This window comes from Exophiala bonariae (genome assembly GCF_035927105.1).
Source record: "Exophiala bonariae strain CCFEE 5792 chromosome Unknown scaffold_22, whole genome shotgun sequence".
NCBI lineage: Eukaryota > Fungi > Ascomycota > Eurotiomycetes > Chaetothyriales > Herpotrichiellaceae > Exophiala > Exophiala bonariae.
The window spans coordinates 602,793-616,932 of NW_027042497.1; the positions used below are offsets into that span (position 1 = coordinate 602,793).

Here is a 14,140-nt window from a genome sequence, read left to right on the forward strand (position 1 = left end):
TGACCACCCCCTCAGTCGACCCCCACGTATCTCGTATATCTCGGAGCCGGATCAACTTTTCATTTCACACCTCCAACGCTGGGCTTCGAGATCGGACTCTTACCTAGGTAATATTACTGCTGGCATCCCCAATGACCACACGCGAGATATTTGGAATAATACTGGGACTCTTACACAGGATGAACAGGTTAAAGGCAATTGATTTTTGGTTGGACGTGCGCAATCGTTATACATGGCGCATCTCCTCACCGTCTGGTGCATCATCCCATTATGTCTCATGGACGAAACTAATGTACAACTCCATGCCTAGATTCCCCTGTCCCCCAGGCAAGGCTCAAGATAATAGAATAGGTTAACACACGAGACAAATACAAGACCTTGGTTGAAACACAACGCTGTCCTCCACCTAAGATCCATTCGAGCCTGCTGGACTCGCAAATCTGTCAAATCCATCCGTCACAATATCGCAATCATGATGACGCTGAAAGAATCCGAGAGCTTGCTATGCGAAGACACTGGATCAATAATGAAAAACTTGGAAAAATGTAACTTTTCCAATCACGAGAGTACGCCAGTTCAATCGGGAACCTGTGCTTGAATCATTCCCACTCACTTTTGTATCGCTCCCATAACCCGTAATGAACTTAACCATGAGATTTTGAGGAGAATTTTCCCTCCGTGTAAGCATGCCGTCAACTGCTTCAACGAGGTCCAATTAAGCAGTCTGGGTCTGTCCGCGTCCGGACTTGCCTCCTCGAGGTTGGAAACCACCACGTCCGGCATCTTTGGGAAAGTTGGTTTGGCTACCTGAACGGGATCCCTGGAAGCCACCTCGAGCACCACCACCACGTCCGGCGTTACCGTTACCGCGGGTGTTGTTGGGGGCGTTGGAGGGATAGTTGTTGCCAGCCGCAAAGTTACCACCAGCACCACCATAGGCGGTGGGGCGGGGTCTTCGCTCTTCGACAGAGATTGTCTCGGTCCCAACAGTATGAGGATTGCCGGCGACAGCAGCAGCATAGCCACTAGGGTCGGCAAATTCGACAAACGCACAGTTCTAAAGCCATCAGTCAGACCGACTCTTCTTGTGCAGGAGGGTATTACTTACTCGTTGGCGAGAGACGTCAAAGTATTTGAGCTCTCCAAAGCTTTCCAAAACTTCACGTAGAATTCGAGCGTCGACTTTCTCATTCACATTCTTGATGTATGCGAGAACCACACCTTCGGTAGGCTTGCTCTGCCCAGTCTTTCCCTTCTTTCCCTCGGCTGTTTGCCAACCATTGCTCTGTGACGTGGGGGTGCTGCTCGTGGTATTGGGTGCTGGAGCAGCAGCATCAGATGTTGGCTTGGAAGCCTGTGCAGCTGGTGCTGGACGAGATGATTTGGATTGACTGGTAGGGGTAGCAACGGGAAGAGCAGGAACTGCAGGTGCTTTCACACCACCGCCACCAAGCATGCTTGCCCAGGTTTTCTTGGCTGGAGGTGCTTCAGGAGCGGCGGAGCTTGCAGTCTCAGTGGGAGCGGTTGTGGCAGCAGAGATTTCGGGCTCAGCGGCCTGTTCTTCTGCAGGCGCTTCAACGCTCTTTTCCTCAGTTTCTTCGGTGACAGAGGTGCTCTCGGGAACAGCAGCCGATTCCTCAGTGGCAGTGGGGACAAGCGCGCCATTAACTTCGGTAGTTTCGGTTTCATCCACGGCAGCCTTCTCCTCTTCAAGCTTCTCGTCAACCTTTTCGATGGAGGTCTCAGAGGCGACAACCTCTTCAGGATGATCCTCGGTGTTGACCTGTCCATCAGCTGGAGTAGGTGGCTCCTCAGCAGGGACCTCGGGCTGGACTGGCTCATCATCCACAATTTCGTCCTCGTCATCTTTGAGGTATCGGAAGATGTCATTCAAAACAAAGTAACCATTGGGTTGTTCGGCGAGGACAAAGGTCTGGACGAATTTATGGTGTGGTTCAGATTTATTTGACATTTCACCAATGACCTGGACCACGATGTTTGTGAAAGAGGACTGAGAATCAACATTGAGGACGCGGACTTTGCAGTCTTGGAAGTCTAGGGCTTTGATTTTGTCACTAATAGCCTGCCAAAATATTCAGTGAATTGAAACAGAATCTCGAGCTAAGCAACGTACCTTTGTGCCAACAGCGGGAACCACCTTATCAGCCTCAATACCAGTAACGAGTTGAGATTTCTTGGAGTAAAATAGATGTATCTTTTCAGGACTCTTGGACAAAGTAGTGTAATATTGTTCGACAAAGTACCAACCGATTTCTTGAGGATCGGCCTTTTGAGCTGTGGCGGAGGTTGAAGTGGATTGAGAAGCGGAAGCTCCATGGGTGGGTGCAGAAGGAGTGGAAGCTGCAAGCTCGGCTGGCTGGCTGTACTGGTTGGTGCCATATAGGCCATTGACAGGAGCAGCCTCGGTCGCCATTTTGCGGATGGTGTTGCGCAGCTAAAAGAGGTAGAAGGAGACGGGTGGTAGGAAGGTTGCTTTGTAATGGAAGGAAGACGCGATCAGAGAAGTGATTAAACGCGCACTGAAAGCGGTGCGATGCTAGGTGGAATGCGAAGATAAAAAGACGTTTGGGACGATGGTGAATCGAAGAGCAATCGGGTGGACGATGACCAAAGGGTCGGTCGTGATCACACGAACAAGAGAAGATGGGGAAATTTCAGGAAGAATGGTGACGGTCCAAGCACTGATTGTGAAGGAGCACGACGAACTAGTGACAGAAGATGAAGGGGGAGAGGGTTCAATGCGAATGTGTGGATGCTGTGATTGAAGAATTAAGGATTGATTGTCTTTGACAAAGTAGAGAAATGGGCCTGGTTCCTCAAGTTTGGAAAATAAAAACCCACAGCAGTGGAGAAGAATGAACGACAGCATCTGAAACTGAAAGGATGCACCGTAGATATGGTACGGTGACGTATCCCCGAGCCATCTGCCGTTTGTTTCTGGGGAAGCGACACGTGACTGGGGGACTTCATGTCAACGGGCTTGGTGATGACGACGTTCCAGTTCAGAACCTTCGGACCAGAAAACCAAATTATTGGGACGAGTGACATGAAGCATATTCCTTTGCTAGGGTTCCATGCTGCATTGGGGCCTAGATCAAAACCAAAAGGTCCCACCCCGCCTAGCATTTTGCGGAGTTGTTGAAATGGTTTGCAATGAGCATGCCAAAAACGAACGGGCCTACGGAAAGCATGACCATTCATGATCCCCTATATATCTTCTGGTCAACCTAGCCTATGGATATGCACGAACAGTCCAGATCATGCTGTGATAATTGAGTAGAGAATATTTGTTGAATCCAACACCCAACTTCATCTTCAACAATGAGCGCGATCGCCCCTGATCCACCAATCATTCTATATGACTATCAATTCGCTCCCAATGCTCAGAAGTCAAGAAATCTGTTGTTCATGTGTGGAATACCGTTCCAAACGTGCGATCAACCATTTGTCATGCCACGTCCAATTCTCGCAGATCTTGGTGTCACATACAGGAGAATACCTGTAAATGCAATTGGAAAAGACCTCTATGCCGACAACCGTGTCTTCCTCGAAGCCATCCAAAAGATCTTCCCGGAAAAGGCTAAGGCACTTGCAACAAGCCCAGCTGATCATGCCTATGAATCTTTCGGTTATCGGACCTTCTGGGTGGGCTTGCCTCTTGTTCCAGCAAAACTCGTTAGCAAGGAGATGCAGGAAGATCGAAAGGAGTTATTCGCCGTCTTTAGCAGACCGGATTATAAAAGTCTCCGACCTAGTGCGTTGGCGGAGTTTCGCCAGATGCTCGATATTGTTGAGACCGACTTCATAACCCAGGGGCCGTGGATCGGTGGGTCCAAGTGTTCCATTGCCGACATTCATGCCAGCTGGATGATCAAAATGGTCCTCCAAACCATGGGAGTGGAGAAGGAACCAGGGTTCTCGAAACAGGATCTCCCTAAAATCCATGCCTGGATCAACGGTCTCCCGATGCATGACGAGAAGCATGCGCCAGAGAAGATTAGCGCTGCTGGCGCGAAGCAGAAGATCCTTGCATCGACCTATGCCGCAATGGAAATTGGGATTGACCGCAATGATCCTACCCAGCTCACATCAGGAACACTGGTGTCAGTTGAGACAACCGACGAGTGAGTTGTTCTATCTCTGAAAGTGATCCTGTTCTAACCCTGTCACAGTGCGAAGCCTGGTGGGCGGGCGCAGAAAGGTAAGCTCGTGGGTCTAAGTCGAAGAGAAATTGTTATCGAGCTCGACAACGGATTGCGCATGCACTTCCCACGATTGGGGTTTGTGCTGAAACAGTCGTCTGAGCTGTGAGAAAATCAATCTGGGCAACGCCCCAGGCACGGTGTTGCAGCTGTCCAGTCTTAAACCATCATGAATATCAATAAAATCCGGGGCCGGGGCGAGGAGTGTTTGCCGATGGGGCGATGGTCACGGAGGGCTCGTGGTCTGTGATAATAGCCCGGTTGATAGGATTAGCATCCTGTTCTTCCGCAGCCAGCCGTTCACTCTCCTCACGTGCTTTTCTTCTATTACTCTGCCAGACTTGGTCTTCTGCCACGAGTTCCGCAAGAGCTTCTTCCCATTCTTGTTCTTGGATCTCATCCCCTGTCCCAAGAGCTTTCTCAACATCCACCTCTTGACCTTTCTGCAATTTCTCGACGACTTCACGCAGCTTGTTTAGTTTGATATCTGCCTTCCGCATGTATGTGTTGAACTCCGTCTGGACCCCCATGATACGGATGGCCTGTGAGCCGATGAGAAGATAGATCCAGATGAAGTAGGTCGCCGGGTTAGCGGGTTTCTTCTTCCCCGAATTGTCGACTCCGTTCCAGCGATCCCGTAGGCTCTTAGGTATTATGGATTGCCAGACCGAACCCTCAGCCAGCCTTGGGACGAAGGAGCTTCTCGTGGAGGCACATCTCCATTGTGCGATCGATGCAGTTGGAACAGGATGAGATGAGAACACTATTCCGGATGGAGGGGTTCTCGAGAGATTGTACAACCCTCTGCTTCCAACACGTAGAGATTGCATGCTGCTGTGGTCCCTCGTCGAATGAGTGAATGGGGATGCGAAAAAAGTTGAGTGACCAGCATGAAGCCCGGCCTGACAATGACCGCAGTCGCACGTGATGCCAAGGCTCGGTTTTCTGCACGGAATTCACTTCCGTTGTTGATTTTGCGCCTCGTTTAGGAAATCCAGACGCGTGCCGAAGAAATACTGGATCATCCTGCGCTTAGTCTGCGGGTAATGTAGACGCCTGCAACGTTGTCGTTCGGCTTCCTACCTAAGTCATGAAGACCATAGCACATAGTACTTTATGTCAACGTCGAAAGCAATGGCATCCGTCGTCGCACCTATTGATCGAGTGCGAGCAGATATCAAATCCTCTGCACCATCCGCCCAAACGCTCCGACACCTTCGCGTACTGCTCGGCCTCGATGGGACCAGCGGCACCAATGCCTCACAGTGTGACAAGGCAAAGCCAGTTCGTCCACAGAAGGTTCCCAAAACTACAGCGATCGGCAGAAGTGCCGCTAAAATAAAAGACCCAACACAAGGTACTGGGAGAAGAGTAGTTCGCGCACAAGTTGTGAAGGCTGTTCCCGAAGTAGTCGGACCAACGGATTGTCGAAAGCTCGCCACAGAAGTTTTCAATGCAACCCTGAAGCAGCTGGGCCTAGCGGCAAAGGTTGCAAAGGAATCAGCAAGTCAGAGCGAGGGAGATGGCCCATTAGTGCGGCTTGCGCCATCTCAGAGGCCTTTACAGGAACAATCACCTAACAGGAAAAGGACTACAGGCCCAAAGGATGAAAAACAAGTCATAACTGAAACTCCACGACCGGTATGTTCGGTTCTGGCTGACTGTGCTATTTCTGCTTTGCAATATCTGATTGATGCGGAACCGGGCCAAGATGTCAAGAAGGGAGAGCAACTAGCGGGACTGGAGAATGCATCTTTGATCCTGCTAGATCGAACAATCACACTCGGTCTCATTATACAAGCAGATTCGCAGGCCACCCATATATACCGGCACTACTGGAGGCCATGTCCAACTTCGAGCCCCTGCCCTGCTTCTCAAAAGCCCAGTGGTGCACAATGCCTCCTCGGACGACCAGATGCTGCCAAAGACAAACTACTATTCGGCTTCACCACGGCTATGCAAAGCCAAATACTGCGGCTCGTCATACAATTAGGCCCAAGTTGCATCAGCAACGATTTGATAAATTCTCTCAAGCTGGAAACAATCGGAAGCCCAGCCTGGCTCTGTCTACAGGGTCTTAAACAGAACCTCCAGAAAGCACAACAGACGGGGACGCAGCTACGCACAATATCATTAGCGGTGTCCAAACTATACTCCCAGGCGATCTCATCGAAAACGACAAGCCCCTCTGCGGATGATATATACCAACTATTCTGCATCGCCATGTCCATAAAATTCGCATCCTGGGGCCATCTCCAGCATAAGCTCGATGCACACACCGACTTCTGGCGACATTTCACCAGCGCAACAAAACGGTACATCATAAGTGCACCAAAGGTACCGAGTGCTGGACAAGAAATATTGCATTGGATACATTGCTTTCAGGGACTTCTCAGATCCGCAGGTCAAGACAGCTCCGTTCCCTCAGATCTGATGGAAATTCTCCTACGCGTCGCAGGACAGCTGAAATGTGAGCAAGAACTTTACGTACTTGCAGGAACGAAAGGGGCAGATCTCGACCCTACCATATCTTTGATGTCGAGCTGCCAAGTTACTTCTTCGCGACTCAACAATTATCAGCAGAACACAGATCTGGTCCTTGATTCCGTCAACAATACTTGGAATCTCCTTTTCAAGGTCTCCAATCTGTCAGTTTCTGACGTTGAACGACTTCTGCTGCCAACAGTTCAATTGCGCAAAGCCCTGTTACACGTACTCCGCAATATACTCCAATCCCATCAATCCAACAAGTCAGTGGCAACCTACCAGGAGCTGAGGAGCAGTTGTTACAAACTTATCTGCCAATGTGTCACCTTTTTGTTTGACCACATTCGCACTGTACTTACCAAGACTGGGCAAGACCTGGCAACTGATAGGAGAAAAACGTTATTGTCTACACTCGTGAAGAACGCAGACGCAATGCTTCAACTTGAGAGATGCAATCCTCCACGAATGTCGACCTCAACAGATAGATCGGACGATACATTGGAGTACGCTGTGGAAATGACTAAGTTTCTTCAAACCCAGATTCAAGATCTTGAAAACGACGAATCCCTCTCCGCTGCGCTCGCCCAGATCCGTATCCGAATCTCACAGGTGTACTGGACACGCTACATTAAATCTGTCGAAGGACGCGCCAACAGCAGAACACAGGTTCAAATCCTGTCGGGCTCAATCTCAATCCTGACCTCCCTCTCGCTCACTGACGAGAAGTCTGCATTTCTCGGTCTCAAATATCAACGCCTCGCGTCCTGCCATGCTGATCTCCACGACTTTAAGGCCGCCAGACATGCACTTGGACAGAGCATCGAATTCGACATCAAGCTAGGCGCACTGCGGGATGCCGCGGAGTTTGCTTTGACAGGCTCTTCGCAGCTTGTGTGGTCGAGAGCGGACTCGAGCTGTATGTCTCTGGGGAAAAGTCTCGCAATGTTTGCCAATGTGGCATTGGCTGAGGCTGCGGGCTCAGAACAAAGTCTTGAATTGTACGATTCGAACACCTCACCGCCGGTCCAGCGAGCCATCGTGCTTGAGAGGCAGATATCTTGCTTGCTTGAGAAGAGTCTTGACGAAAAGCAACTGCAACATATCACTTCGCAATTGATCCTCCTACTAGCACTTCTAGACCAGCCCAAGTACAAAGTGTTTCGCATGAGAATGGTCAGTTCCTTGGTCTCAACGCGGCTCAAGACGAGGACGATCATAATCGGCGTCGTTTTAATGCCTCAACAAATCCGCGAGATTCTAGAGCCAGCTCCAGCACTGTCGAAGACTGTTTACCTCCTAGATTTCGAGCCGAGTGTACGCACAATCCTCAAAGTCCAAAGTGATATTTCAACGGGCCAGCTCAACAGCTCAGGGTTGCGAGAGCATCTCAAGGTGCTTGGCGATATTTTCATCAAGTGTAAAACGCCTGAGGATTTGAGTAAGGGCATCGATGACCCTGACGGGTTGATCAGCCTTCTCCACATTTGTGTGGGTTACGCTAATATGTTTGAGAATCCTCAAGCAGCTCACACTGCACTCGAAATGATACGAGTCATCATGGGCCATGGTCACCAATCGTCGACTATCAGTATCTCCAGCGTCCTGATCATGATTGGGCAGTCGCATCTACAACTTGGAAATACCGAAGGTGCCCACACTGCGCTATGTGCGGCTCAGTCATCAATCGATCCAAAGGCGTCCGATAAATTGGTGGAGACACAGTTGGCTCTCGCCTTCGCTGAGCACTTTTACGCCATTCAGGATTTCCAGATGTGCGTGTCTTATCTTGATCGTGCGCGGTCTGTCTGGGAAAGTCGTGCAGCTACGCAATCAATTTCGAGTCATAGGACAAAGCTGAAGGAACAAATGCTACTTGCCTCTTCCGCTCACCTTACGTCTCAGCTGGCATTTCGGCAGGGTAGTCTTTTGCAAGCTGCCATGTGTGCAAGACAGGCTGTGAAAGTTATTGCTGCCGTTTGGCTTTCAATCTCTAAATGTTGGCAGTCTCTGGACCCAAGTGCTGTCGATGTCAAAGAGGACTCTGGCTTGCAGAGCATGGTTGCTGAATTTTCAAGGCTAGATCTATCATCGAACGATGCCAGGGGCCATCCCATTGCGAGCGCGGCGATCTACTGGCAAGAGACGACGTTGTACTGCTCGACCTTCAACCATATGGCATCAATTCTGGCACACTGTGGTCTATACTGCGATTCAGTCTACTTCTATGAGCAGGGATTGAAAGTTGCTGCCAAGGCCAATATGCCTTCGTTCAGTGCTTACATGCAAAGTGAACTCGCACTTTTACATGCTCAAGCTGGGCAACATGACAAGGCAAAAATATTGCGCATGCTACACGAGCCAGCTCCGTGTGCTTTCATTAGTCCGTTGCAAAGACACACCTTGATCAATCAGGCCGAAGTCTTTTTTTTGCAGGGAGATGTCCAGACCGCGCTCCAGCTATTTGAGCGTGTCAAAGATGACAGTATGATTCCCAAGAAAGCGGTAGCACCAAGTCAGGTCAAAAGCAAGGCAACAAGCAATCTCAGTCGAGCATCAAGCAAAAGATCAGTGCCAAAATCTCGGGCACAAATTAATCCCACCGAAGAGCCGAGGGCAAAGACTCCCATGAAAGGACTTGAAGTGACGATTAGTCAAAAGATTCTGCTTGATCGGCTGGCGGTTTTGGGAGCTCGTCTGAGCTTGTCCACGTTTGGCAACAATATTGTCGGTCTTTCCACAGTGAATTCCGGCAACGCTCAAGAAAATCCACGACAGACATCGTTTCAGGCGCTGGCGCTCGTTCGCTCAGCTCTGAAACTTTTTTCGAATGATTCAGTGAACAACGTTCTAGCTGAGACCGCCGTAGCGTTACCAGTAAGATATAAATCGTCGAGAAAGAGTGGCAGGATATCATTTGTTCAAGAGATTGCCGGTCCAGACAGTAGCCGCAAAGGCTCTCAGCGCAGGGGTCAGGCTTCTGGCGCAGCGAACAAAGATGGAGTTGTGCCGGAAGATGGTCGAGCACTAATTCTCAAAGCGCATGAAAGCCTCGCGAGCCTCAAAACTGTAGACTCTTGGCAGGTGCCCTCTGAAACTGTACATTCTCTACACAAGCTATTGTCACAGACGGCATTGCTCTCCTCAGCACTCGGAGACTCCCTAGTACGTTCGTCCGTCGACATTTTGACAGATGCGTTGAGTCCGTTGGATCTGCTGCGACTTCGAGAGGTGATTATCACTTCAAGTGAGAAGGCCACATTGGGAAATGCCGCGACTTCAAATTGGCCTCGCATCGAAGGTACCGTCTCCTCGGAGAACAATAATACAGCAGCAAGCCCAGAATTGGTCATGAAACTTGATTTATTGCCAGACTCCTGGTCTGTAGTATCTATCGGATTGACTGAAGATCGAACAGAGCTGTTGGTGGCCAGAATGTCACGACAGAGGTCACCTTTCGTCCTGAGAATCCCACTTACGCGACCTGATCCTTCAGAAATGGATCACGAAGAGCTAGACTTCGATAGCGCGAAGGCTGAGCTTGGAGACATCGTTGTTCAAGCAAACACCTCAGCCCATGACTCGAGAGGAAGCTCGGCCGACAAGGCAACCAGAAAAGCGTGGTTCGCCGAGAGGCAGTCGTTGGACGGCCGTCTTGCTAGTCTGCTCGACAATATAGAAAACGTTTGGTTTGGAGGTTTCCGAGGGCTATTTTCCACGACAGGAACAGACGACAAGGCATTGGCAGTATTTGGGCAGAGCTTGTCGAATACGCTTAACAGGCACTTGCCTTCACGACAGAAATCATCAAAAGCAGGGAAATCGGTGAAGGTCCAGCTACACTCACATGTGCTAGAACTGTTCCTGACTCTCGGTCATCCGCGAGAAAGTGATCTGGAAGACTCGGTGGTGGACCTCATCTATTTCGTCGTCGATGTGCTCCAGTTCAATGGCGAGAACAATGCGTACGATGAGATCGATTTTGACGCCATGTTAGTGGAAGTTCTGGACGCATTACATGCCTACCATGAAGCTGCATCCAACAAGACGCCACACTTGCAAAATTCGCATCTAATACTAGTTATGGACAAGGAGTTGCAAGCATTTCCGTGGGAGTCTTTACCCTGTATGAGAGGTGAATCGGTATCCCGAATGCCCTCACTTGGTACTATCTGGGAGAGACTGGAGAAAATGGGCCCACCACAAGGAGATCGACCAGGCCACATCATCTCACCATGTGAAGGGACCTACATTTTGAATCCGTCGTCGGATTTAGCGTCAACCGAAGACACTTTCAAGTCTGTATTTGAAGAACAACTCCCCGGATTCAAAGCGATCATCGATCGTCCGCCGTCCGAGACAGAATTCGAGACTGCCTTGCAGGAAGACTCTTTAGTTCTCTACTTTGGACATGGTGGCGGAGCACAGTACATCCGAGGCCGAACCATCCGCAAGTTGGAGCAATGTGCAGTGACATTGTTAATGGGGTGCAGCAGCGTCAAGTTATCAGAATGTGGGGTGTATGAATCCTATGGCATGCCATGGAATTATATCAACGGAGGTAGTGCAGCGGTTGTTGGCACGTTGTGGGACGTTACGGACCGAGATATTGACCGATTTGCGATGGAAATGATGTCCTCCTGGGGTCTTGTGAATAAGGCTGAAGCCAACAATGTCAAGGATGGCAAGAATAGAGCACCCAAGCACAGGTCTACTGATGATGCGACACAAAATTCGGTGAAGATGTCCTTGGATCAAGCGGTCGCACGATCACGAGATGTTTGCTTGTTGAAGTATTTGAATGGAGCAGCCCCAGTGATGTATGGGATACCGGTGTTCTTGGAATAGATGCCGATGCTATAGGCAGAGCACAGTATGCTTCAGATGGAGCTCTTCTTCCTACCCAAAGAACAATTAATATATAATGGACTTGTCTATAATTCGTGCCTGGTGAGAAGTGCTGCTTTGAGCTGCAGTGCCCACCTACCTCAAGATATCATTATCATTCGAGGCTGTAAAGGGGAACGGAAGTCGGCCTCTCATTCTGCCGAGACTTGACCTCCCCGGACCGACAAGTTGGGGCCTGATTGGGTGTTCCGGGGATCCATCAACACGCCCTGGGGGCGGCCTTGGGCTTGCTCCTTCGGCCTAAAGAGCCTCCGCCAGTGACAGGCTGACAGCACCTGCGCAAGCCTCCAGGCGCCAGACGGATCGCCCATTTCCGTGCCTCCTGTCTGCTGGTCACGTTCCACCTCCCTGCAGCTCCCCCGTCTTCCTGCACCTCTGCACCACTTACAGCGCTATCCCCATCATCCATCCAAGGCAGCCGTATTCCGTTGCAGTTAACTGGATTCCATCTTGCTGACGTCTTCTGCATCTTGCCTATCCACTCTTCAGGTCTTTCATCCCTCTTATCTTTCATCTTGCGTTCATTCTCTACCCTCCCATCTTTCCATATGCAGCTCGACTCCCATCGCCGTCAGTTGAGTATCACCATGCCTTGCCCCTGGTCTCGCCGCTGCAATGCAGCAAGCGACAATAGCATTCGCCTTGCCGATACTCTCCCCTCCCCAACCTCTGCCCCCGATGTCGAGGACTGGAAGACCGTCCGACGCCATCATCTTCGTAAGATGAGGAAGCAGGTCCGCAGCATTGTTCTGTTCATGGCATTGATGGAAGCTTTCCGTGTTGGTCCCATTCAGTTGGTTTACGCTGGAAAGCATGGTTATCCCGAGGCTGGTCCAGAGGATTTTGGCGTATGTGGTTGCAAGGACCTGTCTATCAGGTTGAGATGGACAAAAAGCTGATCTTCATCACAGATTGCCCATACTGTCGGATATATCTTCAGCTGGCTTTACGTCTGCGCCTTCATGATCGTCTGGGTGCCCCTCTTCAGCGTGAGTGTTTCTCCACAAACCCACAAAGACATAACAACCCCTGTGAAGACTAACAACTGCATCATAGTGGTGGGTTCCTGATACCAAATCAACTCCTCAGGAGCCTTCAAATCTCGAGAAGGTCTCCAAGGTTCTCAAGGATTTTAACATGATCCTCCTTCCCTTCTGTGTCGGCGTCTCTCTTCTCGAACATTTCTACTACACCGTCTGCGCCTTTATCTACGTCGACTCCCGCAAGATCGGGTCCAAGACATCACCTGCCAACACCCGCAAGAACTGGATGGTCCGACTTTTCTTCTTGATTGGCATTGCCATCTCGACTTCAACTGGTTATGGTGCATTCCAGATCCTTGCAACCATGGACCTAGCACACGTCAAGCCAATCGAGTATGCGGTCGTTGTCATTCCATTCCAGGTCAACTTCGGTGTCTTCCTTGGAACTATCATGCAATTCCGCATGGAGAAGCGAATTGCAAGAAAGGAAGCAATGAAGCTTGCCGCTGTGAAATACGAGCAGGCCACTGTTGATGAGAAGCAAGCTCTACTCGATGTGTAAATTCAATGGCCATGCGTTGACTTGGGTTGCAAACACGTGACCTCGCACAGTGGCAGGGTGTCGCGTCGAATGTTCATCGTCACAATCGAGCGGTGCCCAATTGCTCTAACAAATATCTTTCCATTGGATCAAAACAACAACTTTCTCTGGAATGGTTCCTATCCTGACTTGGCCGAGAACCATCTCAGATTTCTCATAGGTGAACGGTGGAGAGCATGCAATAAGTGTGGACGCGCAGTGCTCGTCATGGAGACTGAAGACGCATATTCGGAGAATTGAATGGCGTTAGAGCTTGTACGACTATTCGGTGCTTGGTATGTCAGCGGCCGGTATCCATAAATACGTTATGCTCTTCTTTTGCTAGAAGCCCAATACTATTTCTCACACATTCGTTAAATGTCGGACTTTCATCAAACTTACATCGCACTCCCAGCTAAAAGCACTCTGTATAAGATTGTCTCATGTCAGCACTCTCTCAACCTCCACGACGTTTCCAGGGATCATCCACGCATAGGTCCAGCACAAGACTCTTGACAATTTATTGATGAAGATACAGGCCCACACTACCTCCTGGAGATCTCAGCCTGGTCTGTGGAGGGGGCATCTGCGGACATCATTTCCGGCTCTGTGCAACTGAGTTAGTTTAACCCGAAAAGATCAGGCGTCGCCCTTGACATGGTTAGTCTTAGAGACCCAGAAATGATGTGTTGTTCGAAGCCCTGAGGAATGCTAAAAATGCAGTGCATTTCCATCGGCATTCAACCCGAACTGTCTCGCGGAGCCTCATTGAAGACGCTTAAGAAGCCTGAAGCACTAAAAACTCTAGTGCTCTCTCTGTCTCATGGGCGCATATTTGGGCATAGACACGATGTCGCTCACACTCCTAGAGGACGACCAGCTGCGGCGTGCCTCCTCGAAGGGCCCAGAAGGTTTAAGATTGCAGTGCACTTGATTTGGGCACCGATGCATTAGCCTAGGAT

The 14,140-nt window shown here is 50.0% G+C and overlaps 5 protein-coding genes across 5 annotated transcripts; 3 read left to right on the top strand and 2 right to left on the bottom strand.

The window, feature by feature from the left end:
• Window positions 1-715: 715 nt before the first annotated feature.
• LTR84_006023 (uncharacterized protein) lies at window positions 716-2,434 on the bottom strand (the record flags this gene model as incomplete). The annotated part of the gene is made up of 3 exons (XM_064849587.1): window positions 716-1,057; window positions 1,109-2,083; window positions 2,135-2,434. 3 exons carry the CDS (start codon window positions 2,432-2,434, stop codon window positions 716-718), a joined length of 1,617 nt encoding a protein of 538 aa, XP_064703811.1.
• A 908-nt stretch (window positions 2,435-3,342) lies between these two features.
• Window positions 3,343-4,149, top strand: LTR84_006024 (uncharacterized protein; the record flags this gene model as incomplete). The annotated part of the gene is made up of 1 exon (XM_064849588.1): window positions 3,343-4,149. The coding sequence occupies one exon, from the start codon at window positions 3,343-3,345 to the stop codon at window positions 4,147-4,149; it is 807 nt and encodes a 268-aa protein (XP_064703812.1).
• A 250-nt stretch (window positions 4,150-4,399) lies between these two features.
• LTR84_006025 (uncharacterized protein) lies at window positions 4,400-5,053 on the bottom strand (the record flags this gene model as incomplete). The annotated part of the gene is made up of 1 exon (XM_064849589.1): window positions 4,400-5,053. One exon carries the CDS (start codon window positions 5,051-5,053, stop codon window positions 4,400-4,402), a length of 654 nt encoding a protein of 217 aa, XP_064703813.1.
• Window positions 5,054-5,357: 304 nt separating this feature from the next.
• LTR84_006026 (uncharacterized protein) lies at window positions 5,358-11,555 on the top strand (the record flags this gene model as incomplete). Its single annotated transcript, XM_064849590.1, has 1 exon — window positions 5,358-11,555. One exon carries the CDS (start codon window positions 5,358-5,360, stop codon window positions 11,553-11,555), a length of 6,198 nt encoding a protein of 2,065 aa, XP_064703814.1.
• Window positions 11,556-12,202: 647 nt separating this feature from the next.
• On the top strand, window positions 12,203-13,160 carry LTR84_006027 (uncharacterized protein; the record flags this gene model as incomplete). Its single annotated transcript, XM_064849591.1, has 3 exons — window positions 12,203-12,463; window positions 12,527-12,604; window positions 12,672-13,160. 3 exons carry the CDS (start codon window positions 12,203-12,205, stop codon window positions 13,158-13,160), a joined length of 828 nt encoding a protein of 275 aa, XP_064703815.1.
• Window positions 13,161-14,140: the final 980 nt, after the last annotated feature.